The sequence below is a fragment of the Larimichthys crocea genome, chromosome VII (genome assembly GCF_000972845.2).
Source record: "Larimichthys crocea isolate SSNF chromosome VII, L_crocea_2.0, whole genome shotgun sequence".
In the NCBI taxonomy this organism is placed as follows: domain Eukaryota; kingdom Metazoa; phylum Chordata; class Actinopteri; family Sciaenidae; genus Larimichthys; species Larimichthys crocea.
Window position 1 is genome coordinate 29,033,846 of NC_040017.1, and position 24,242 is coordinate 29,058,087.

The 24,242-nt window shown below is 47.8% G+C and overlaps 1 protein-coding gene across 1 annotated transcript in view; it reads right to left on the reverse strand.

Moving 5' to 3' along the window:
- LOC104933378 (tumor necrosis factor alpha-induced protein 2) overlaps positions 1-24,242 on the reverse strand; it is a 42,758-nt gene that overhangs the window by 17,411 nt on the left and 1,105 nt on the right. The window contains exons 2-11 of the mRNA XM_027280156.1: positions 15,370-15,885; positions 15,054-15,286; positions 7,894-8,147; positions 7,542-7,808; positions 7,349-7,467; positions 7,160-7,274; positions 6,962-7,072; positions 6,322-6,422; positions 6,129-6,245; positions 5,619-5,752 (exon numbers count right to left, since the gene is read on the reverse strand). Of these exons, the coding sequence (XP_027135957.1) occupies positions 5,619-5,752; positions 6,129-6,245; positions 6,322-6,422; positions 6,962-7,072; positions 7,160-7,274; positions 7,349-7,467; positions 7,542-7,808; positions 7,894-8,147; positions 15,054-15,286; positions 15,370-15,848 (1,930 nt within the window). The 5' untranslated portion in view covers positions 15,849-15,885. The remainder of the gene's footprint in view (positions 1-5,618; positions 5,753-6,128; positions 6,246-6,321; positions 6,423-6,961; positions 7,073-7,159; positions 7,275-7,348; positions 7,468-7,541; positions 7,809-7,893; positions 8,148-15,053; positions 15,287-15,369; positions 15,886-24,242) is intronic.

Below are 24,242 nucleotides of genomic sequence, written 5' to 3' on the forward strand. Positions count from 1 at the left end.
GCCCGTTATAAGCTAAACGCTAGCCCGTTATAAGCTAACGTTTAGCCCGTTATAAGCTAACGCTAGCCGTTATAAGCTAAAGCTTAGCCCGTTTATAAGGCTAACGCTAGCCCGTTATAAGCTAACGTTAGCCCGTTATAAGCTAACGTTAGCCCGTTATAAGCTAACGCTAGCCCGTTATAAGCTAACGTTAGCCCGTTATAAGCTGCACGCTTAGCCCGTTATAAGCTAACGTTAGCCCGTTATAAGCTAACGTTAGCCCGTTATAAGCTAACGCTAGCCCGTTATAAGCTAACGTTAGCCCGTTATAAGCTAAAGTTAGCCCGTTATAAGCTAACCGCTGCCCGTTATAAGCTAACGTTAGCCGTATAGCTAGCGTTAGCCTGTTATAAGCTAACGTTAGCCTTATAAGCTAACGTAGCCCGTTATAAGCTAACGTTAGACCGTTAATAAGCTAACGTTGCCCGTTATAAGCTAAGCTAAGCTAAGCTAAGCTGATACGGCTTGCACTGGTGTGTTTTCAGTTCAGTTTGTAGCCTAGCTTAGCACAAAGACTGGGCTCTGTGGTGACCGGACCTGAATCCTGAAAATGTGATTTGACGCAACATTTGAATCAAAATCAAATTTTCCCCATTCCCGGATAGAAAAGTGCATCGTTACATCAACAGGATGATTTCATGATTTTTAATCTGTTTCAATAAAGAGAGTGATTGGTTCTTTTCTCAGGACGGAGTGAAGTCTTGTGATCAAACAGACGGTTCGTCCATCGTCGACAGCCGGCCGACACGTTTGTCCTCAGCGCTCGCCACACTTCCTGTCAGCGCTGCGTTATTTTATTCAAATCCCAGAAAATCAAAGTCAGAGTCGAGAAGTTCAAACCGTCTTCACAGCCTGAAGCTCGCGGTTCTGAGTTTTAGTCTGGACTCGGCCGTCAGAGAAACGTCGTCCGGGTTCTCCTGGACGGGCGTTTGGGTGGTGCGTCTCCGCGGTCGCAGTGTGGTGAAGCCGGACGAGGCGGTGAGGGCGCGATCCGGCTCAGGCCCACGTTCAGGCAGTGGACCTCGGAGGTGACCGGCCCCTCGGAGAAGAGCGGGCGCGGTCCGAGACAGCCGGGCCAGTCTCCGTCGACGCCGTCGCTGCTCTCGATGTCTTTGACGATGTTCAGGATCTCCTGACGCTCCGCCTGCCGGGTCGTCCCACGGATGTTCAAGATGGCCGACACGTGCTTCTTCCTGAAAACAGAAAGAAACAGGAAGTGGAGTTCACGTGTTTCCTGTGGAAGTGGTCAGAGAGGGAGGACATGTCAACATAGCTGTGTTAGCTAGTAGCCAATAGGGAGCTGTTAGCTCCTGTTAGCTTCTGTTAGCTCCATGGTTAGCTCTGTTAGCTCTGTTAGTCCATGGTTAGCTCTGTTAACTCCATGGTTAGCTATGTTAGCTCTGTTAGCTCCATGGTTAGCATCATGGTTAGCTCTGTTAACTCCATGGTTAGCTCTGTTAACTCCATGGTTAGCTATGTTAGCTCTGTTAGCTCCATGGTTAGCTCTGTTAACTCCATGGTTAGCTCATGTTAGCCTGTTAGCCTCATGGTTGCTCCATGGTTAGCTATGTTGCTTGTTAGCTCCATGGTTAGCTCTGTTAGCTCCATGGTTAGCTCTGTTAGCTCCATGGTTAGCTATGTTAGCTCTGTAGCTCCATGGTTAGCTCTGTTAGCCCTGGTTAGCTATGTTAGCTCTGTTAGCTCCCATGGTTAGGCTCTGTTAGCTCCCTGGTTAGCTCTGTTAGCTCTGTTAGCTCCATGGTTTAGCTCTGTTAGCTCCATGGTTCGCTCGTTAGTCCATGGTTAGCTATGTTAGCTCTGTTAGCTCCATTGGTTAGCTATGTAGCTTGTTAGCTCCCTGTTAGCTCTGTTAGCTCATGGTTAGCTCTGTTAGCTCCATGGTTAGCTTAGTTAGCTCTGTTAGCTCCATGGTTAGCTATGTTAGCTTGTTAGCTCCATAGTTAGCTATGTTAGCTCTATTAGCTCCATGGTTAGCTTTGTTAGCTCCATGGTTAGCATGCTACAGCAGATTCAGTTAGCAGCAGCTAATTAGCGGTGATCTACCTTGCATGTGGTTAGGCTAAAGCTATCTGTCCGTCCTAAACTGTGTAAACATACTGAATCTGATCCAGTTTGAATAAAGTTCTAAAGTTCTGCAGAGTAATCAGTGAGCCCGGTCCACATGTTTTCATGGCGTCCCTCAGGGCTCGGTGTGTGGTTCCTTCCTCTCTGACATGTCACCTTTAACCCACTGAGCCTGTTCTATATAAGTCTTCTTATTGTTCTCCTATTGGCTGTTGCCTTGTGTTTACCTCCACGCCTCCTGTGAGAGTCCACACAGTCTGATCATGGACCTGAGCCTGTCCACAGAGGACACAGACAAGTTTAACCATCATCTGAAAGATGGACTAACGGAACCGACTCAGCCCGGGATGCCAGAGAGAGGCTGCTGTGTTCACTGTTAGACTGGACACTGCCGGTTCAGAGGTTCTGTCGCTGGTTTCACTGTTAGACTGGACACTGCCGGTTCAGAGGTTCTGTGCTGTGTTCACTGTTAGCTGGACACTGCCGGTTCAGAGGTTCTGTCGCTGTTTCACTGTTAGCTGGACACTGCCGGTTCAGAGGTTCTGTCGCGTGTTCACTGTTAGACTGGACACTGCCGGTTCAGAGGTTCTGTCGCTGTTCACTGTTGACTGGACACTGCCGGTTCAGAGGTTCTGTCGTGGTTTCACTGTTAGACTGGACACTGCCGGTTCAGAGGTTCTGTCGCTGTGTTCACTGTTAGACTGGACACTGCGTTCAGAGGTTCTGTCGCTGTTCACTGTTAGACTGGACACTGCCGGTTCAGAGGTTCTGTCGCTGTGTTCACTGTTAGACTGGACACTGCGGTTCAGAGGTTCTGTCGCTGTGTTCCCTGTTAGCTGACACTGCCGGTTCAGAGGTTCTGTCGCTGTGTTCACTGTTAGACTGGACACTGCCGGTTCAGGGTTCGTCGTGGTTCACTGTTAGACTGGACACTGCCGGTTCAGAGGTTCTGTCGCTGTGTTCACTGTTAGACTGGACACTGCGGTTCAGAGGTTCTGTCGCTGTGTTCACTGTTAACTGGACACTGCCGGTTAGAGGTAACATGGTGGGTTTGTTTGGTTTGTTCTTACCTGACGTCTGGAAACTCTCTGACCAGAAACTCGAACTCCATCTGGATGGAGGGGACGTCCTCCAGCTGGATGCATCTCAGATGTGAGACAGAGCGCTGTCCAACCAGCTGGACGGAGACTCCTGAGAGACGGACAGACAGACAGACAGACAGACAGACAGACATCGTCATGATGTCCAATAAAGCTGGTTATGTCTCGGTGGCGTGTCGTAGGACTGACCAGGTCTTTGAAGAGGACTTTGATCTGTTTGCCTTCGTCTCGGAGCCGACCAGCCATCCTCTTCCTCATCTTCATGGAGGTGCAGATGATTCTGCCTCGCATGACAGAGCGAGATACTCCATCACCACCCGTCGGTGGACCTCTGCCACACAACAGGGAGGGACAGGGAACAGATCAGAGGTGAGACATGGCTGCAGGGCGGAGCGGTCCCACATACGTCCTCAACATCTGGACCTACCGGTACGGAGGACTGTCCATCCTGCGATACTTTTAAAGTCTCTTTTCAGAGCTTCGATCTGTTCGTACGGCTCGTGTTGCTCAGCCACTTCCTCTTCACGAGGCCTCGAAGAACGGCTAACGGACGAAGAGACAGGAAACACATCGTAACAGCGTTAGCATTTTAACAAAGTGTGGAGACCAGAGGACACTTAATGCTAACGTAAAACATTGGTTAATGAGCTGTATTTGATGACACTGTGACCCTATCGTTAGCATGTTAGCCTCTCTGAGCTGTTAGCTTATGGCTGTTAGAGCTAGCGTCTCAGAGAGGCAGAGCTAACGTCACAACACATTTACCAACAGAAACTTCTATGAACGTCCATGAATGTGCTTCAAGTTAGAGTCTGACAGCAGATAGCTGAGCTGTTAGCTCCATGTTAGCTAACCGAGCTAACATGAGCTAACAGAGCAACAGAGCTAACCATGGAGCAAACAGAGCTAACCATGAATCAGAATCAGAATCACGAATCAGAACAACTTTATTTATCCCGAGGAAATTAGTGTGCCAGAGTTACAAAAATAAAGAAGTATAAGCAATAAAGAAGTATAGGCAAAAAATAACAATAATAAATAATAGAAATAACAATAAGAATGCCATATGAACAAGTGATAAGATAGGAGTGCAAGTTAAACAGAGTATAAAAGTATAAAATATTTCACGTGGTATGAGAATTAAATATGAAATGTAGTAATATTGCACATTATAAACATAGTGTGTTGTAATATTGCACATTAATGAACAGATAAGAAATTACAGTAAGTGGGTGAGTTTTTTTTTTTTTTTTTTTTTTTAAGATTCCCTGCGGCTGAAGGGAGAGGAATTTAAAGTCTGATAGCCTCAGGTAGGAAAAGATCTCCTGTGGCGTTCTTGTGGAGCTCCTCGGTGGAATCAGTCTACGGCTGAAAGAGCTCTGACAGGACGTCCGTGTGGCATGCAGGGGGTGATCAGCATTGTCCATGATACTGAGGAGTTTCCTCAGCATCCTCCTCTCCTCCTGAAGCTAACAGAGCTAACCATGGAGCAAAACAACCTACCATAAGCTACAGAGCTAACCATGAAGCTAACAGAGCTAACCATGAAGCTAACCGAGCTAACCATGGAGCTAAACAGAGCTAACAGAGCTAACCCTGGAGCTAACAGAGCTAACCATGGAGCTAACAGAGCTAACCATGGCGCTAACAGAGCTAACCCTGGAGCTAACAGAGCTAACCCTGGAGCTAACAGAGCTAACAATGAAGCTAACAGAGCTAACCATGGCGTTAACAGAGCTAACCCTGGAGCTAAACAGAGCTAACCCTGGAGCTAACAGAGCTAACCCTGGAGCTAACAGAGCTAAACATGAAGCTAACAGAGCTAACCATGAAGCTAACAGGGCTAACCATGAAGCTAACAGAGCTAACCCTGAGCTAACAGAGCTAACAATGAAGCTACAGAGCAACCATGGCGTTAACAGAGCTAACCATGGAGCTAACAGAGCTAACCATAGAGCTAACAGAGCTAAACATGGAGCTAACAGAGCTAACCCTGGAAGCTAACAGAGCTAACCATGAGCTACGGGCTAACCATGAAGTAACAGAGCTAACAGAGCTAACCTGGAGCTAACAGAGCTAACCCTGGAGCTAACAGAGCTAACCATGGAGCTAACAGGGCTAACCCTGAAGCTAACCGAGCTAACCTGGAGTCTGAGGGTTTAGCTACAGTTTAACTCGCCGGAATGAGTTCAGCAAAAAAAACTGAAGTGAATGTGACAATGTTTACACATGTTGAGTGTTTGCAGCTGTGTGTGTGTGTGTGTGTGTGTGTGTGTGTGTGTGTGAGCCTGTTTAAACATTCAGAATAAATAAGGTTAAAAATTAATAATTCAAACAGCTTTATTGTACAGAGACAACAGACAGAGACAGGTGTGTGTGTGTGTGTGGTGTGTCCCTGATGTGCAGGTACAGGCGCTCGGACAGGACTCGGACTCCCTGCTGCACGATGTGGTCCAGAGCTTTGTGGCCCGGCCAGAGAGTCCTCGCTGACGGACGGGTCACACTGAGCCACGCGCTGCACGAAGCCTCTGCACACACACACACAACACAGGAGGAACGGGGACCGCGACGACACACCAACCAAGTGAGGACTCAAAGAATACACTACTGTATACTGTATATACTGTATATATATATATATATATATATATAATATATATATATATATATATATATATAATATTATGTTATGTGTGTGTGTGTGTGTGTACTTAGTTACTCTGTAACTGTGACTAAAGTCTATTCACAGTGACATGTTCAAACTGATACTGAAAGAAGTTGGTTTGAAGTCGGTTTGAAGTCGGTTTGAAGTCGGTTTGAAGTCGGTTTGAAGTCGGTTTGTAGTCGGTTTGAAGTCGTTTTGAAGTTGGTTTGAAGTCGGTTCAGGTGTGTTGATGTGCGTACCTGAACGGCGGGCAGCAGTTGACCAGTGCGATGGTTTTGGACACGTATCCGTCCTCGTTGTCTCCGAACATGCCGCTCTGCATGCCTTCATGAAACATCTCGACTTTGCGCTGGAAACTGAAGCGAGAGTCACGAACACGAACGTCGTCATCATGAATTTAAAACACGTGACGACCTCTGAACCTGCGCGTACCTGTACAGGAAGTCAGCCAGGCCGTTCAGGCTGCACTGAGCCACTCTGGAGCCCAAACTGCTGTTGATGGAGGCCGAGCGCTCCAGATCCACCTGCAGCCTCTGAAACACACAACAACACACAGAACCAAGTCAGAACCGAGCCTGAACCGAGTCAGAACCGAGCCTGAACCGAGTCAGAACCGAGCCTGAACTGAGCCTGAATATTTAATATAACACAATTAATATCAAGTGTTGTTAAATACTATGTTAAAGTAACATTAATTATTAATATTATAATTCTAATAATAAACAGTTTAAACTGTTCAATAAAAGAATTCACTCATACTGAGACCTTTCACAATAAAAGCTTTTGAAGGCTTTTACAAACGTTCAAACATGTTTTATTATTTTGATTTATTCTTCTTGTTATACGTCCTTTGTCCACTAGAGGGCAGCAGCTGCTTGGTGTGTGTGTGTGTGTGTGTGTGTGTGTGTGTGTGTGACAGGAAGTCCTCGGTGTTGACTCTGGCTTCAGTTAAAGGAAGGACCCAGAAAACAATCACTGTGATTCAATAAACTTTATTTAAAAGGAAACACTGCTCACACACCTCCTGTAACCATGGTGACACAGAGACAGAGGGGGGCGGAGTCTTGCGTACCTGTATGACGGTCTTGGCCAGAGTGATCTGATACTCCTCGATGTGGAGCGACTCCATCCACCTCTTCTCCTCCTCGTCCAGGACCTGACTCAGCTCTGTGGTCACTTTAGCCTGCACAGGGAGGAGACGGGGCTCAAAACAAGCGCACCTCACAGGTGTGTGTGTGTGTGTGTGTGTGTGTGTGTGTGTGTGTCTTACCCTGACTGAGTTGAGACAGTCCAGCTCCAGCTTGTCCACGGTCTCGGAGGGCAGCAGAGGACAGAGCGGCGCCCGGCTGAACGGACTCGTGATACACACCGTCCCCAGAACGTCCCTGAGACGAGAACACACACAGCTTCACACGGGAGCTCCTTCAGGGGACCATGAACCTTCGCTCAGGTGCGTTACCTGTTGTAAATGTTGTGCAGCCAGTCCAGCAGCGAGTAGATGTCAGTGATCTCCAGCTGGTTGTCAGTGATGGCCTGCAGTCGCCTAGCAACCGCCTGGTGGTAGCTCTCCACGTACACCTGGCAGGTGGAGGTCAAAGGTTAAAGAGCGTCATGGATCCTCAGAGGAGCGTGAGTGGCAGGTGTGCTCTCACCTGGAAGGGCTGGTACTCGTCAGGGTAGATGGACACCACGTTCCTCTTGGCGGCGCCCAGGTCCTCCACCACGCGGGCTCGGAGCCGGTCCAGGTACCTGTCCAGCTCTCCGGCAGTGAACTCCGCCCTCTGAGGCAGGGAGCCGTCCGCCGCCTCCTCCACCGCCTCCCTCCACCTCTGCTTCAGGCGGCGAGGCCTGGGGCCGCCGGGGGCCGCCGCCTCACCTCGAGCCCAGTCTGTATCGGCCTGCTCCTCCTGCTGCAGCACCTGCACACACACACACACACACACACACCTGAGTGGGCTGCTCGCTCATCAGGTGTGTCCCTGCTGTTACCATGGCAGCACTCACCTGAACCACCAGGCCCAGGTTGGGCCCCGCCGTCGGGCAGCGCAGGGACTCCCTGACCACGGCCCACAGCTCCTTCTGCAGCTCCTCGTACAGCAGCTCCACGTCCTTCGCCGTCCTCCGCCCGCCGTCTTTCACGCTGGGGCTGGCGGCGTCCTCGGGCTGCGGCGGCTCCGTGCTCTCCCGCTCCAGCTCCAGGATGTGAGAGTCGGCCAGGAGGAGGTCACGCTTCTTCACCAGCTGCAGGATCTCCAGGACTGGAGGAGGAGACGTTTGTCAAGTGATGTAATCAGAAGAAGTACTCGAGTACAGCTCAACATGTTTACAGCGTTCTGTATTTGGTACTTGAAGTGTAATCTGAGTATTTCTGCACGGGAACATTTGAAAAATGTTTGTAAAGGTCAGAGATTTCACAATAAAAGCTTTCTTCATCACCAGCTGTTCAACATTCAGACCTCCCAGACGGGTTCGTTTGATTTTGATCAAAGCCGGCCTCAGGGAGACGGAGGGACGGAGACAGAAGGACGGGGACGGAGGTTCTCACAGAATCAGTGATTGGACCGGTCTGAACCCGACAGCGGTCAGACTGCAGCAGGGTGTGATGGGAAAATCCTGAGTCCCTGTCAGTCCGCCCTGAGGGACACACGGCCCACGCTCAGGGAGGATGCTGTCTGCTGTCAGGGCTGTGATGTCAGCGGGTGATGTCACAGCAGCACGCAGTGTGTGTGTGTGTGTGTGTGTGTGTGTGTGTGTGTGTGTGTGTCAGACTTAAACATTTATTAATAATGTTTCCACATCAGACGTGACGCAGAGAGTTAGAGAGGGAACATGACTCAGACATTCATCACATCATAAAACTGCAGCAGCCAGATAATACACACCAGGAAGTACACACACACACACACACACACACACACACACACACACACAGGAAGTGATGCCACCTCCTGCTTCAAACTGCTGCATTCTCCAGGGCTCTACTTTCAAAATAAAAGCCCACTGTGGGCACAGTTAAAGCTGCTGTGTGTGTGAGGATGTGAAGCTTCCAGATGTTCCTCATTCATCCACCTCTGTGTCGACAGAGGAAGACACACACACACACACACACACACACACACACACACACACACACACACACTCAGCCCAGAGGAAGATCATCTCTATAAACAGAACAATGTGACGGGAACATCTCGGCTTTGAAGTCTTTCATGTTGTTTGTTCACTTCACTTTGGTTCCTGCAGCAGGTCAGAGGTCAGAGGTCACCGCGTTAGAACCTGGACATCCTCGCGGTTCAGCTTCAGGAGACCACGAGAGTCCACTTTGTCCTTAAAGCTGCCTGGAAACTGTCAGGAAGTGTTTTCGTCCTCGTCAGTGATGCACTGCAGCTAGTGCTATAAGGTAGCAGCAGCCTCTACTGAACACAGCCGGACCAAACAGAACTTCTGAACCGGCAGTGTCCAGTCTAACAGTGAACACAGAGACAGAACCTCTGAACCGGAGTTTCCACATTTAACGTGACGCTGAGAGAGTTTCACAGCTGTTAGTCGACCAGAGGCTAGACAGGAAGTGACATCAGGGCGTCGGCGCTCTGCACCTGAATGAGTGAAACGACTTTTATTACTTTTTTATTTAAACTTTGAGAAACACACACTGACCCACAGACCTGAGATCAGTTACAGAGTGGAGGTTAGTTTTAATAGGACCACTGGGGAACCACACACACACACACACTCATCTCAGCACCTTTAAACCAGACGAGCTCGTAAAACAGCTACAACAACAACACACTGCTCTTATTGTACAGCTGCAGCCTGGAGAGGAAATCTGCTGCAGCTGGATGGATGGAGCCCTGCACACCTCCACCCTCTTCCTCATAGTACTACATGTACCAACACCACCCTGTCTGCGTCCATAGACGCTGCTGACTGCTTGGCCTGTAAACCCATGGAGACAACCCTCCATCCAGTGCGTCATTGGGGACACCTGTTTGTCCTTGACAAGCCACAGGACACCTGTGGCTCGTCAAGGACACCTGAGGCTCGTCAAGGACACCTGTGGCTCGTCAAGGACACCTGTGGCTCGTCAAGGACACCTGTGGCCTGTTGACTCACCCTGTCCTCGTGACGAGGTGTCTTCAAGAAACACATCATGTCCAGACTTGAACTTTTCTAACAGAGTATTTCTACAGTGTGGTATTTCTACTTTTACCGCAGTAAAGTACCTGAGCACTCGGTCCTTGAAGCTGCTGAGCGGACTCGAGTGTGTTCAGTGACAGTTTGTCTGAAGGCCGGCAGACGACCGGAGAACAGAAAAATGTGAAAGCAGAGCTCGGATTACAGCCTGCACACACTCACACAATACTGCTACTGTTCACACACGGCGTGTGTGTTAAAGGTACTTAAAGAGGAACCGTCTTAGTTTAACACAAACCACACACACACACATAAAAGCCTTTCTTTCCTCCAGGTGTATCTGAGCAGGTAAAATCTGACTCAGCAGCTTCACAGTTCAAAGTCTGACCAATGAGAAGCAGGAAGATGGAGGAGACTCCATCACATGATCCTGGTGGTCCAACATGACTGAGCATTAAAGCCTCGTTAACTCCTGTTGATGCTACGCTGACGAACTTTGGGCGCCACATGGACGACTGGCAGCTGTGGTCTCTGACAGGAAGTCCTCCAGCAGCCGATAGCTGCTCTCTAACAGCTTCCTGCTGGTTCAGACCTCCATCTGACTGGTCCTGACACGCCTGAACACCAACCTCTTATCAACGTGAGAGCTGAATTACGCAACCGTGGAAAACATTGAACTAAGCGTCTGTCCGTAACACTCACACTGATATTTGATCATTTTACAGAACTCGCTCATTCTCGTCCTCCGTCATCGTCTACAAAGCTTCTCTAGAACAGATTCAGAACACGACTACAGGCTCCACATGAACCTCATGTTCTGATGACCCAATGATGATTGGTACCACTGCATGCAGAACTACTCCAACGACAGGAGCTGTGATTCGGATTCAATCTGATATTTAACATGTCAAACAGAATCAGAATCAATGTGCTCGACCAATGAAAGCATGATCACTATCCATCCATCCATTTCCTTCCTCTTGGGTTGGGTTGTGGTGGCAGCAGGTTTACAGCTGCTCCTGGAGGACCCTGAGGTGTTCCCAGGTTAGATATGTTATATATAGGGCTGGGTATCCATTCAAATTCCAAGAATCGATTCGATTCCGATTTTCAAGACTGAGAATCGATTATCATAATCCGATCCATCCCGATCCGATCTCGATTCGGGTTAGTGTTACTAAAACCATTTTTTGGTCGCCTGAAGCTTCGTTTTCAACAACGGAATACGGGCGCATATCTTTGCAAATGTAACCCACAATCGCCTCAGTTATTTTAAGAGAACATACAGAAGTGGCTGGTAGTTGTAGAGTTTTCCATGAGTTTTCTGTTGTCTGTAGTTTTATTATATTTCCGGTGAATTTACATTTTTCCCACGTTCATGAACGCACCATAGTCATTCGGACGGTCAATGAACGCACCTCACATGTGTGAGACGCCTGTTTCAATTCAGTGACGCGACTAGTGGGGTTAAAGTTCACCGGAGGAAATGTATTAAAATTTTAATTTAATCAAATCGATCTTTGGATGTACGAATCAATCTTAAGGAATTAATATACAAATCGATTCAGAATCGGAAAATCGATTTTTTCAACACAGGCCTAGTTATATAGTCCCTCCAGCAGGTTCTGGGTCTCCTCCCAGTTGGACATGCCCAGAACACCTCCAAAGAAGACCAGAAGGATCCTGATCAGATGCCCAAACCACCTCAGCAGTTGTCCGAGCTCTTCGCCCGATCTCTAAGGCTGAGCTCGGCACCCTGCAGAGAAGATCGAGAGCTTTGCCTCCCAGCCTCAGAACCACAATGGTCCAGTACAATGTCCCACCAAGGCTGAATATCTGGACCTTCTCACCAGCCAGAACTGCAGAAGCCTTCAGAGTCTTTATCGAAGCTTCCAGAACCTGAGCATGTTCTGTTCCAGGGGTTTGTAGTGGACTCGTTTCATGATTCACCTTTTACCTGAAACCTGCAGCGACACGCCGACCAACCATGTTCAGAGCTGAACTGAAGGTAACATGAGCGTGGATTAATGAAGCACACACACATTCCTCAGTGTTTATCTGTGTGTGTGTGTGTGTAAAGAACATGAATCCTGTATTCCATCAGCTTCAACATAAACTACAGAGAGAGCCGCCACGGTCACCCTGAGTCCATGGTTCATCCTTTCATGGGTGCATCTTCATGTTTACCTGCTGCTCTTCATGCTGAATGCTTTCACAGTGTTTGACGTCCAACCTGCATCAGTTTACAAGCTTCAAACGAACCAACGCCTCCTGATGCTGACAGCGTCAGCTGCTGCTCTGCAGGCTTCGTCAGATCAGGACTCGTGAAGATTTCGTTGGTTTGCAGCCAAGCGTGAAGCCACCTGAGTGTATTAGCTTCACCTCGACCATATGAGTATATTGTGTATTTGTACAGTAAGCAGTGAGGCCCGGGCACAGGCTGGTCACCTCCACTGTTTTAATATAAACACACCATGACGTCGATGTTCATGATGGTTTAACTGGTTTTTAATCTGCTGTGTGGAGACGGACCATGAACAAACGGAGTCTCGTTAACGAGGAGTTCATGTAGAGAAACACGAACAGAAGCTCGGACAAACATTCGATTTCATAAGAACTCTTCTTCTTTGGTTGTTTAAACATCCCAGCTGTCTCAAACACAAACACAATCATTTTTTTCAGAGGCACAGCAGTGAACACAGCAACAGAACCTCTGAACCAGCAGTGTCCAGTCTAACAGTGAACACAGCGACAGAACCTCTGAACCGGCAGTGTCCAGTCTAACAGTGAACACAGCGACAGAACCTCTGAACCAGCAGGGTCCACATTTAACGCGATGCTGAGAGAGTTTGAGGCACAGCAGTGAAGGTTTCAGCCTCCTGACATCTTCAGAACCTCCCGTTATCGTCTCCTGATAATCATCAGGAGTCCTGTGTTCATCCACCGTCCATGCAGAACGCAGCATGGAGATGCTCGTGTTGATGGTTGGTGATGCTCTGCTGCATGAAGACAACAACAAGCAGCAGAGTCAGACTCAGGTCAGACGCCTGATACACCTGAACTCACCACGGGACAGACAACCTCAGTGTACTGAACAGTTACCGAGCGTTTGTGGAGTGTTGACAGAACGTTCTGTTGCTTAGCCTGAAGCTATCGTTTCACAGGATCGTCACCCTGAGCATCTGCCAGTGATCCAGCACCCTCACCTGCACTACAGGTGTGTATACACAACAGTGATGCAGGTACAAACAGCTCTGACTTACACACACACACACACACACACGATGTGCTGATATGGTAGTTTAGCAGCTTTTGAAAAACAAACCTGAACATCCAGAACTTTCTCTGAGCCTGTTACACAACAAACAGCAGATCCTGGACTCCAGTCCCCCGAGGTCTGGATCAACCCACAAGAAACCGAAGACCTCTAATTCACCTACAACAACAACAACTGTCACCAACCACTGAAAGTCAGTCCCACATTTACTCTTGTTACTCTCTCCTTTTCTCTTCTTAGCTTCCTCTTCACTCTCTCCTCTGCCATTATTTCAGAAGAAGAAGAAGAAGAAGAAGTTTTCAGGCCCAGAGGTCACCTCTGGGCCTGAAAACTTCTTCTTCTTCTTCTGTGGTACAAACACCAACACTCCCTCGGTGCTCTGAGCTCAAAGCCCGGCTAACAAACTGAGCTAACAGCAGCTACAGTTGGCCGCAGGTTACTTCACTGTCCATGACGAAACTCTGTAAATCACAGAGTTCACTTGTATTCATAGAGTCTATATTCCTGATCGGTGTCACAGTGGGAATTAAACAGCATTGAGTGTTTTAACATGTAAACAAGGGTGTGGAGGAACTGAGAGCACACACACACACACACACACACACACACACACACACACACTCCAATCATTCATTACAGAACGCAGAGTAAACAGGGTGTGATAAACAATAGACGCCCTTAAAAACTTTCCAGGACCGACCCAATACTTATGATATCTCACACACACACTTCCCAAGCACATTCCAGAGTCCTTGTGGAAATGCCGAGCGAGTTAGAGCATCTGATTGGACCTGAGGTCACCTTCACAAACCTGTCTGTCTGTCCATACCTGGACCTGAGGTCACCTTCACAAACCTGTCTGTCTGTCCATACCTCTCTCTCTGCCTGTCTCTCTCTCTGCCTGTCTCTCCACCTTTCTTTGCGGTGTCGGGGTCTGAAATAGCCCGCAGAGTGTCGGCAGGCGACGATAAGATCAGTCAGGGTGGTATGAAAACAAACTGGACCAGAGCCAGAGAGAGAACATGTGGAGAGCGAGCGAGCAGCACATGAAACATCCGTCAGTCATCGACTTCATCGTCTCCAAGAAGCATCGAAATCCACCAAAACCTCAAGACAATCAGATATGCAGCAAAATCTACGTTCATCTAAGTTCTAGATCTCGGTGAACCAAGGGTTCCTCAGTCCAGACTGAAGAGCCGAGGAAAACTGGACCTGATCCAAATGTGACTGTCCTGAATTTATGAATATATATATATATATATATAAAACTCCATTTGTAGTCGGTTCAAGGAAGATCTTTGATGCTTCGTTAGAGTATGTAAATTCTGACGAAGGATCAACAGAAACGTTCCTGACCGACGATAATCTGACAGATTCAAATGTTTAGAAGAAAGTTTGGACGAGCAGAAGATTCATTTTGTTCTGGACAGAGTTCCTTCAGGGCGTCGGCCCGCCGCTGCTGACGGGCCGTTCATTGATAAATCTTGCTGTCCACCTCTGAGGTGCCCTTGACTCCCGGTGGAGTTGCTCACTGTTTTATAACTCATGATCAGGGCGTTGTGCAGAAGCTGTCACTGCTGTTATGGTTCATATAGCATTTCAAAAGCTCCACCTCCACCCCAGCATTCATCTGTAGGCTCCGAGTCTGTTTTCCCAGAGGGGGAAGTCATTACCGTCACTCCCTGCTCTCTGCTGTGCAGAGCCGGGCTTTCCCCTCGAGGAGTAACGAGGTCAAAGATCAGCTGTTTCTTACCTGACAGTGGCTCTCTGGGTTTGACCTCCTCCACCACCTCCTCCTGCACCAGCTGCTCCTCGGGTCCCTGGGATTGGTCGGCCGACTCTTTCTTCAGCTTCCCGAGGCCCACCATCTTCATGAAGGACAGGCGGCGGCTGGTGGAGTCGCATTCGCTCTCCGAACAGTTCAGCTCGCCATTGATGGAAGAATCCTTACGGGAGCCGAGGGTGTCGCGATATTTCCCCGCAAACCTGGACGTAAAAGAAGAAACTCCTCATCACATTTTATCTTGATGAACTTACCATGACCCTCAACATCTCCCATCATCCTTTACCTCAACAAACTCCCTTCAGAGCTCCTCCTCCCCCTCTTCTTCTTCTCTCCAGGTGATGGCGTCCCTTGCAGCGACCCCTGTGGGGACGGCGTTTCGCTTCCTTTGCTCCTCCCCGATAGTCTCAGGTTCTTGCCCAGCTTTCCCAGAGACTTGAGAGGGGACTTGAACCTGAAAGATCCTTTCACCGAGCCTCCGCCTCCTCCTCCGCTTCCCTTTTTCCCCTCGTTGGCTTCGTTCTCATCCTCCTCGTCCTCGAACGGGTTACGGTCCCTCGGCCCGTCGCCGTCAAGGAGTGAGCTGCCGGGTGACCAGTGGTTGCCATGGCCGCCGTTGCCATTGATGCCGTCGTCGTCATCAAAGGGGTTGTGATGGTGATGGTGGGGGCTAATGTTGAGGCTCATCCTGCGCAGGATCAAAGCGTTGTCGAGAGTCGGACCACCGCCTTTCAGGCGCACTGGGAGGTTTTTGAGGATCGGCATGATGGAGCTCGGGGAGGGGGGACAGGGAGGGAAGAACCTGTGGAGAGGGAAGATCAGTCAATCAATCAATCAATCAATCAATCAATCAATCAATCAAAGAGCTGAAACTAAATTACTCCAGACATGTTGACAAGTTGAGTCTGTTTCTGCTGGACAGGCTGAAGTTTTCAAACGTTGAAGAGACTCAGACTCTGTGTGCCAAGATATTTGAATTATAATATTGTAGAATATTCCATGTCCTTGTTTCTGATCATCAGTGTAGAACAGTGCGTCTCAAACTTTCTGTACCACGTTCCACCTCAGAAAACATTAGGAGGTTCACAGGATGCAGGTCTGTAGTCCAAGAACCAGAGACGAGTTCTCCTGATCTGAGTTTTTCAACCATTTCACATCTGAACTAACCATGGATGCATGCCACGTGCATTCCAGTGAGCTTATTGTTTCATTATTATTAATATTTTATATATAAGTACAGGTACAAAGAGTAACCCTGCAGAGAGCAGACAGCCTGTTACATGATGGAAATGATCTAAAATCATCAAACTGCTTCTTTCCATCAGTGAAGCTTCCAAACACTTTGAGTGTTTCTGAGTCATTGACTTCACATTAACATGGTCACATTTGTTCCTCATGTTAACTTCAGTCTCTGGTTTTATGGTGTGTGTGAACAAACACTCCTCTGGGACAGGCGGTTAGACTTTATGGCCGTCTGTCCGATAACACACGGGTCAGGACTGAAGCACACACTGTGATGACGTACGGTCGCCATAGCAACACATCTTCTCTTCCTGAAGGATACCTGGTTCAGAGGGTCGCACGAAACAAGTCGACCTCAAACGGTCACCTCCGAACTTTAACAGTAACTTTACTCGAGTACTTAATCACTATCAACGTGATCATAAACCTGCACAGGTGAGTCCGCTTACGTAACAGACAGGTGTAATGAACACAGGTCCAGAATAAAGTTTAACCAGGACGCTTCAGGTCATTACCTGACCGTCTCTCATGGCAACAGAAAACAAAAACATCTGATTGGCTGCCGCTTCAGGCTCCGTTAACAGTTAACTGGGACATCTTCAAGGACTTCCTCAAGGACCCTTGAAAGTTCAACAATGAGTTCTGGGAAACTCTTCAAGGGGTCGTCTGAACTGTGACCAGTCACAAATAAACCCTGCAGGTAACCATAGCAACCGTACAGCTGCTTCAGTCAGAGTTAAACTGAGTACAAACGTCTTCGTTATAACAGCCTGACATGTTGACGTATGAGGACATATGAGGACATATGAAGACATGTGAGGACGTATGAGGACATATGAAGACATGTGAGGACATGTGAAGACGTATGAGGACGTGCAGTCAGTGAACGGGTCAACAGGAAGTTGCTGACAGATCCCGCCCGGTTATACAACAGCTGATGATGTCACATGTTCCCGCGGCGATGAACCGTTAAGCCATAAAGTCATCAAACATTAACAGACGGCAGCGCCTCCATCTCTTAATGTTTGAATGTGACAGCAGCAGTTTGAAGATTCTTATCATGACGGAGAATATAAATACTGATAACACTTTAATACTTCACTAACTGACCGGTTACCATGGAGACGGTCTGACTGACAGCTTCAGGAGGATTCATATGAAACTGTCAGAACATGTTTCTCTTTCTCACGCTGGTTATTAAAACTTTCCCATCAACAGGCCTGGAAAAACAGGAGAAAGGGCCTTGAATTCCAGGTTCTGTCTCAGCAACATCAGTCACCAGGTTTTGGACCAAAATGTTCAATCAGGACTCAAAGAACCGTGCAGATAGGAGCGGTTCAGAATCCACCCAGTCAAGCTTCAGCCAAACATCAGCATGGATGGACGGCAGAGAAACATGATCAGCTGAGATAACGTGGATCAGCTCTGAGATAACGAGGATCAGATGAGATAACGAGGATCAGCTGAGATAACGAGGATCAGCTCTGAGATAACGAGGATCAGATGAGATAACGAGGATCAGATGAGATAACGAGGATCAGCTCTGTGATAACGAGGATCAGATGAGATAACGAGGATCAGCTGAGATAACGAGGATCAGCTCTGAGATAACGAGGATCAGCTCTGAGATAAAGAGGATCAGCTGAGATAACGAGGATCAGCTCTGAGATAACGAGGATCATCTCTGAGATAACGAGGATCAGCTCTGAGATAACGAGGATCGGCTCTGAGATAACGAGGATCGGCTCTGAGATAACGAGGATCAGCTGAGATAACGAGGATCAGTTCTGAGATAACGAGGATCACCTCTGAGATAACGAGGATCAGTGTCTCGTGAACTTTGAATCTGTCGTCTTTAGTTTGAGACGTGATGAGCAGCCTCTGTCACTGAAACTGTTTGATTTGATTCTCTGCACTGAAAATTACAGCTGTGAAGTTCACAGTAATTAACTGTACATATATATATATATATGTATATCATATACACATAATATATATATATACTAGTCTATATATATATATATATATATAATATATATATATATATATATAATATATATATATATAATAGATATATGTAATATATATATGTATATATATATGAATGATACATATATATATATTATACATTATATATATATGTGTGTAATTATATTTATATACATATACATATAGAATAGTATAGATATATATATAAGTTATGTGTTATGTCTATGTATATGTATATATATATATGTCTGTGTATATATGTCTATATATATGTATATATATATATATATGTTTCTATATTTCTATGTGGGCATGTTATTGCTCCTTGGTTTCAGCTGTAAACGGTCACAGCCTCTCGCTCTGTGTTTGGTCTCCTCCACCTCCTCTGATAAATATCTGTGTCTGTCAAAGCTTCGTTTGTTCAGCGGCTCGTCTCTTTTTACAGCTTTTATTCTGAAATCGACACTGTGGGAGTGAGCGGGCAGGCGGTCGTGTCCGGACAGATGATTGTGTGCTGGGAGCGGATGTTGTTCATGTTGTTGGTTCTGCCGTCTCACCAGCTCAGGACACACTGCTGCTGCCAGAAATAGACACACACACACGAACACTAAGGAAGCCACACACACACACACACACACACACACACACACACACTTGGGCACAGCGTGGAGGGCGAAGTGGGAAGTGATTCAGCGGTGTTGGTTCCATAAATACCCAGCAGCCCCGGCGGCGCTCGCACACAACCTGTTTTCTTCAAGAGGGTCGCAGGGCATCGCGGAAGCTTCTGGACACAAACAATGGAGCGGAAAGGACAGCGATAGTGTGACGGACAGAGGCGAGGACTCCTGGGCCCGGGCGGGGTCCAGGAGTCCAGAACCAAACACCTTCAACTGTTTGTTGGAGCTCTTAAAGAAGTCTGTGAGGAGAACAGGACAGGTGAGCTCAGGTGTTCAACAGACAGGAAATGACATCACTGCTCTGACTCTATGAACGTGTCAGGAAACAGAAGAACGCAGTTTGGTCGTTTTCAGAAAATATCCTGAAAACTTTAAACTAGCATCAACCTCCAACACAACCTGCAGTTCCTCTAACGTCCACCTGAGGCTGGCTCCAGAAGTGAGTCAGTCTCCATAAGTCCCCATGTCCAAATGTCCAACTTCACAGCAGAAATAAACATGTTTACAGCCTGGTACAAAAAACAGTTTTGGTCTCTGTGACAACTGAACTGATAATTTACTGATTCACAAACTAAACATGATCCATCCTGAACCAGAACCAGACCGACTCATCTGGACTGAATGTTTCCGACCCGGCTCGAGTGTTTCCAGTCACACCGAGTTCATCAGCAGAACTTCAGCGTGTACGACAACGTTTGTCATTGTGAGTTCATATTGTGAAGAAGACTAACGAGTCAGCAGGATGAGTCAGATGTGTTGTTTTGTATTTATCATAGTTTGGCAGCAGATTGATTAAATGTGTTGAGATGGCTCAGGGCTCAGTATTAGGACCCATTCTGTTCACAGTTTACATTAATGATGATGCAAACATGTCAAATGCCTCATTCCACCGTTATGTGGATGACACTGTCATTTATTGTTGCTCAGGCTTTTCAACTTTTACAGTTTGATGCAGTGCAGGAAGTGAAACTGGTTTTAAATGCTGATGAATCTAAATTAATGTTTTTCTCAAATTCATCTGTTCCCATGGAAAATATCCCTCAGTCAGAACTGAAACTGTAGAGCTGGTCACCAGCTATAAGTACCTGGGTTTCACTATTGATGAGGAGCTCTTATTAAATTGCATGTCAATAATTAGATTTTTAAAATTAAGGGTGAAGCTCGGTTTCTATTATAGAAATAAATCATGTGTTTCTCTCAGAGCTTCTAATATCAGACACTTTCCTGCCTGTACTTGATCATGGCGATGTTGTAAACATGTCTGACTCCTGTGTATCACTGAGCTCTGCGGTTCATCACTGTGAACTATGAACAAAAGCTGGCCTGCCATCCTGGGAGATGAGACACTACACACCCTGCATGACTCTGGTGTATAAGGCTCTTCTTGGTTTAACTCAGACTGTTTTATGCACGACGCTCAGACGACATTCTGCATCTTGCTGCTCCTCGAGTCAGAACTGAAACAGGTAAAAGAACTTTCAGTTTCTCTGCTTGGAACGCCTCCAATGTGAACTTAAAACTGCAGAACTTCTTCCTCTTCCATCTTAAAAAACGACAATGGAAACATTGAACAGCGCCGATGCTTTAAAGTTGTTAATGTTTCTGTGACTGTTGTTGTGCTGCTGCCTGTCTTGGCCAGGTCACTCTTTGGAAGAGGTCTTGATCTCAGCGGCTTTTTATCTGCTTAAATAAATAAAAAATTAAAGTTCCGGCTTGAAGCCGACACGACGTCTGCGTGTTCCACGCGACCTTCAAACGTCACGCGAAGGTCAAAAGGTCGCGACCTTTCAGCGTCACAAAAAACACAAACAGGAAACCAGGAAGAGAAGCCGATATCCAATCAGACGGAGGCACGGAGCTCGCCTTGACCTTCAGTGTGTGTGTGTGTGTGTGTGTGTGTGTGTGTGTGTGTGTGTGTGTGTGTGTTCATGACTAATGGACGTGTAGATATCAGCTGAACACGAGGACAGACAGAAATAAAAACAGGAATCAGCCAATCAGACGTCATCGTTCTTTCTGTCTCGAGGCGACGCGGAGACGCGACATGTCACAGTCAGCTGATCAGGATGTGTTAGCCTAGCTTAGCATAAAGACTGCAAACAGGGGGAAACAGCTAGCCTGGCTCCAGGCTGATGAAAGCTAACATCTGTGGCTGTGATGTAATCCTGTGAGGCAGGAAGCAGAAAGCTTTTCTAAATAAAAGCAGATGTGGAAAATAAAAGCCTGAAGGCGCGCCCGATACTACAAAATAAAACAAACTATGCAGGTCATCTACTTCAAAACTTTCAAAATAAGAGCTCCGCACAGACTCTGATCAGAGTCGATGATTGATGAACGCCGCTCTGATAAAATCAGCTTTACTGGCTCCAAAGTCCCATCAGCCACCTCTCCGTGGAGCCGCACCGAGTGATTGATTATCTGACATGTTGGACCATGACCTGACTCAGCTGACCACGACCAGCAGGGGGCGCTCTGCTGAGCCCGCTGACGCCAGCACCGACTACAACACGGGAGAACTCTGTTCAGACTAACTTATGAATCCGGCTCCGGTTCTGGCACGACACCAGTAAAGCGTTACGTACTTCTCCCGACCCGGAGCCCAAAGTTACCTGATCACAGGTCAGTGTGTGTTACAGGATGTCTCTGAACCATCGGGACACTCAGAGGACAAACTGGAGCCGGTCTGCAGACACTGAACCATACGTCCACCAGTGAGGTCACAGTTACCCACACTGCATCTGTGCTGCATTAAGTCAAAGTGTCGTCTCAGCATCGCGGTGAAGGAAAAACAGCTGTGAGACAAAAATGTAACATTATCTGTTCACAGGAATGTGAGACGTTCAAGTGCAGCTGGGACAGCAGAGAGGTCACGAGACTCACACAGCAAGACAAAGGAAGGAATTCAAGTTTCACAACAGAAAGACCAGAACCAGGACATCGTGGTCTGTTCAGGACTGTGTTCAACATGCGGGGTCCAAACAGTCTCAGAGACTACGTCCAGATTTTAGACAGTCTGCGGGGACGTCACGGAGACTACGTCCAGGTTTTAGACAGTCTGCGGGGACGTCACGGAGACTACGTCCAGGTTTTAGACAGTCTGCGGGGACGTCACAGAGACTACGTCCAGGTTTTAGACAGTCTATGGGGACGTCACAGAGGCTACGTCCAGGTTTTAGACAGTCCCCCTGCAGGACTCACAGAGACTACAGTCCCAGGTTTTAGACAGTCCTGCGGGGACGTCGGTAACAGGAGACGGTACGCCAGGTTTTTAGACAGTCTGGCGGACGGTCACGGAGACTATCCAGGTTTAGAGAACTCTGGGTCACGGAGAGACGTCCAGGTTTTAGACAGTCTGCGGGGACGTCACGGAGACTACGTCCAGGTTTTAGACAGTGCCTGCGGGGACGTCCCGGAGACGACGTCCAGTTTTAGACAGTCTCGGGGGACGTCACGGAGACTACGTCCAGGTTTTAGACAGTCTGCGGGGACGTCTCAGAGACTACGTCCAGGTTTTAGACAGTCTGTGGGGACGTCACGGAGACTACGTCCAGGTTTTAGACAGTCTGTGGGGACGTCACGGAGACTACGTCCAGGTTTTAGACAGTCTGTGGGGACGTCACAGAAGACTACGTCCAGGTTTTTAGACAGTCCTGTGGGGACGTCACAGAGACACGCCAGGTTTTAGACAGTCTGCGGGGACGTCACGGAGACTACGTCCAGGTTTTTAGACAGTCTGGGGACGTCACAGGACTACGTCCAGGTTTAGACAGTCTGGGGACGTCACGAGACTACGTCCAGGTTTTAGACAGTCTGCGTGGGACGTCACGGAGACTACGTCCAGGTTTTAGACAGTCTGTGGGGACGTCACGGAGACTACGTCCAGGTTTTAGACAGTCTGCGGGGACGTCACAGAGACTACGTCCAGGTTTTAGACAGTCGTGGGGACGTCACGGAGACTACATCGAGGTTTTTTAGACAGTCTGGCGGGACGTCACGAGACTACGTCCAGGTTTTAGACAGTCTGGGGGACGTCCAGAGACTACGTCCAGGTTTAGACAGTCTGCGGGACGTCACGGAGACTACTCCAGGTTTTAGACAGTCTGCGGGGACGTCACAGAGACTACAGTCCAGGTTTTAGAAAGTCTGGCGGGACGTCACGAGAGACTACGTCCAGGTTTTAGACAGTCTGTCGGACACAGAGACACTTCCAGGTTTTTCATGAAACTTTCACTTTTTTTTCACAACAATCAGTTTTTGACAATAAACCATCATTAAGTTTTTTTCTAATGTTGTCACAACGTTTCTTCAAGCAGCAGCTTCGTCTGTTCACACAAGGCGTTCAGGCGTCGTGCTGAGTTAGGACAACTCTGTGTTGATGCCTTCATGTTTTGTAAATGTCTCATTGTACACAACAAACGTCACTTTGAATTCTGAGTAACTGTGTGTACTGGTGTGTGTACTGTGGTGTACTGTGTGTGTCTGTGTGTGTACTGTGTGTGTGTCTGTGTGTGTCTGGTGTGTGGACATGTGTGTACTGTGTGTCCTGTGTGTGTACTGTGTGTGTACTGTGTGTTACTGGTGTTGGTCCTGTGTGTACTGTGTGTTGGTGTTACTGTTGGTGTTGTGGTTTGTCAGTGTATGGTGGTACTGTGTGTGTAACGGTGTGTGTGTGTACTGTGGCTACGTGGTGTACTGTGGGTTGTGGGGTTACTGTGTGTCTGTGTGTGTTGATAGTGTGTGTGACCTGGGGGTTTGTGTTGTTAAAATGTCCTCTGTGTGGTGTACGGTGTGTGTCTGTGCGGAACTTGTGTGTACTGTGTGTGTGTGTGGGTTACGGTGTGTCTGTTTCCTGTTGTGGTACTTTGTGGTACTGTGTTGTCCGGTGGTGGTAGTGGTTGGTCCTCGTCGGACCAGGTCGTCCCCATCGTGGTCTGCAAGGTTGTCTGCGGTGTTATAAACTGAGGCTGAGGGCGTGTGTCTTGTTTACCTGATGCTCAAAGTTTCACTCTGCCCAACATGAGCCACGAGTGAAGGAAGATGAATGAGGTGTGGACAGCTGTGTAAAGTTCAAAAAGCGAGGAGAAGGGGAGGAGGAGGAGGTGGAGGAGGAGGAGGAGGAGGTGGAGGAGGACTTTGATTGTTGGTTTGCAGCCTGAATCAAAATCATTAAGAAACTCTGCTAAACGCTCAGAGAATGTGTCAGTGAATGCATCGCTGAATGAAAGGTCACGTGACCTGCTGATGTCATCAG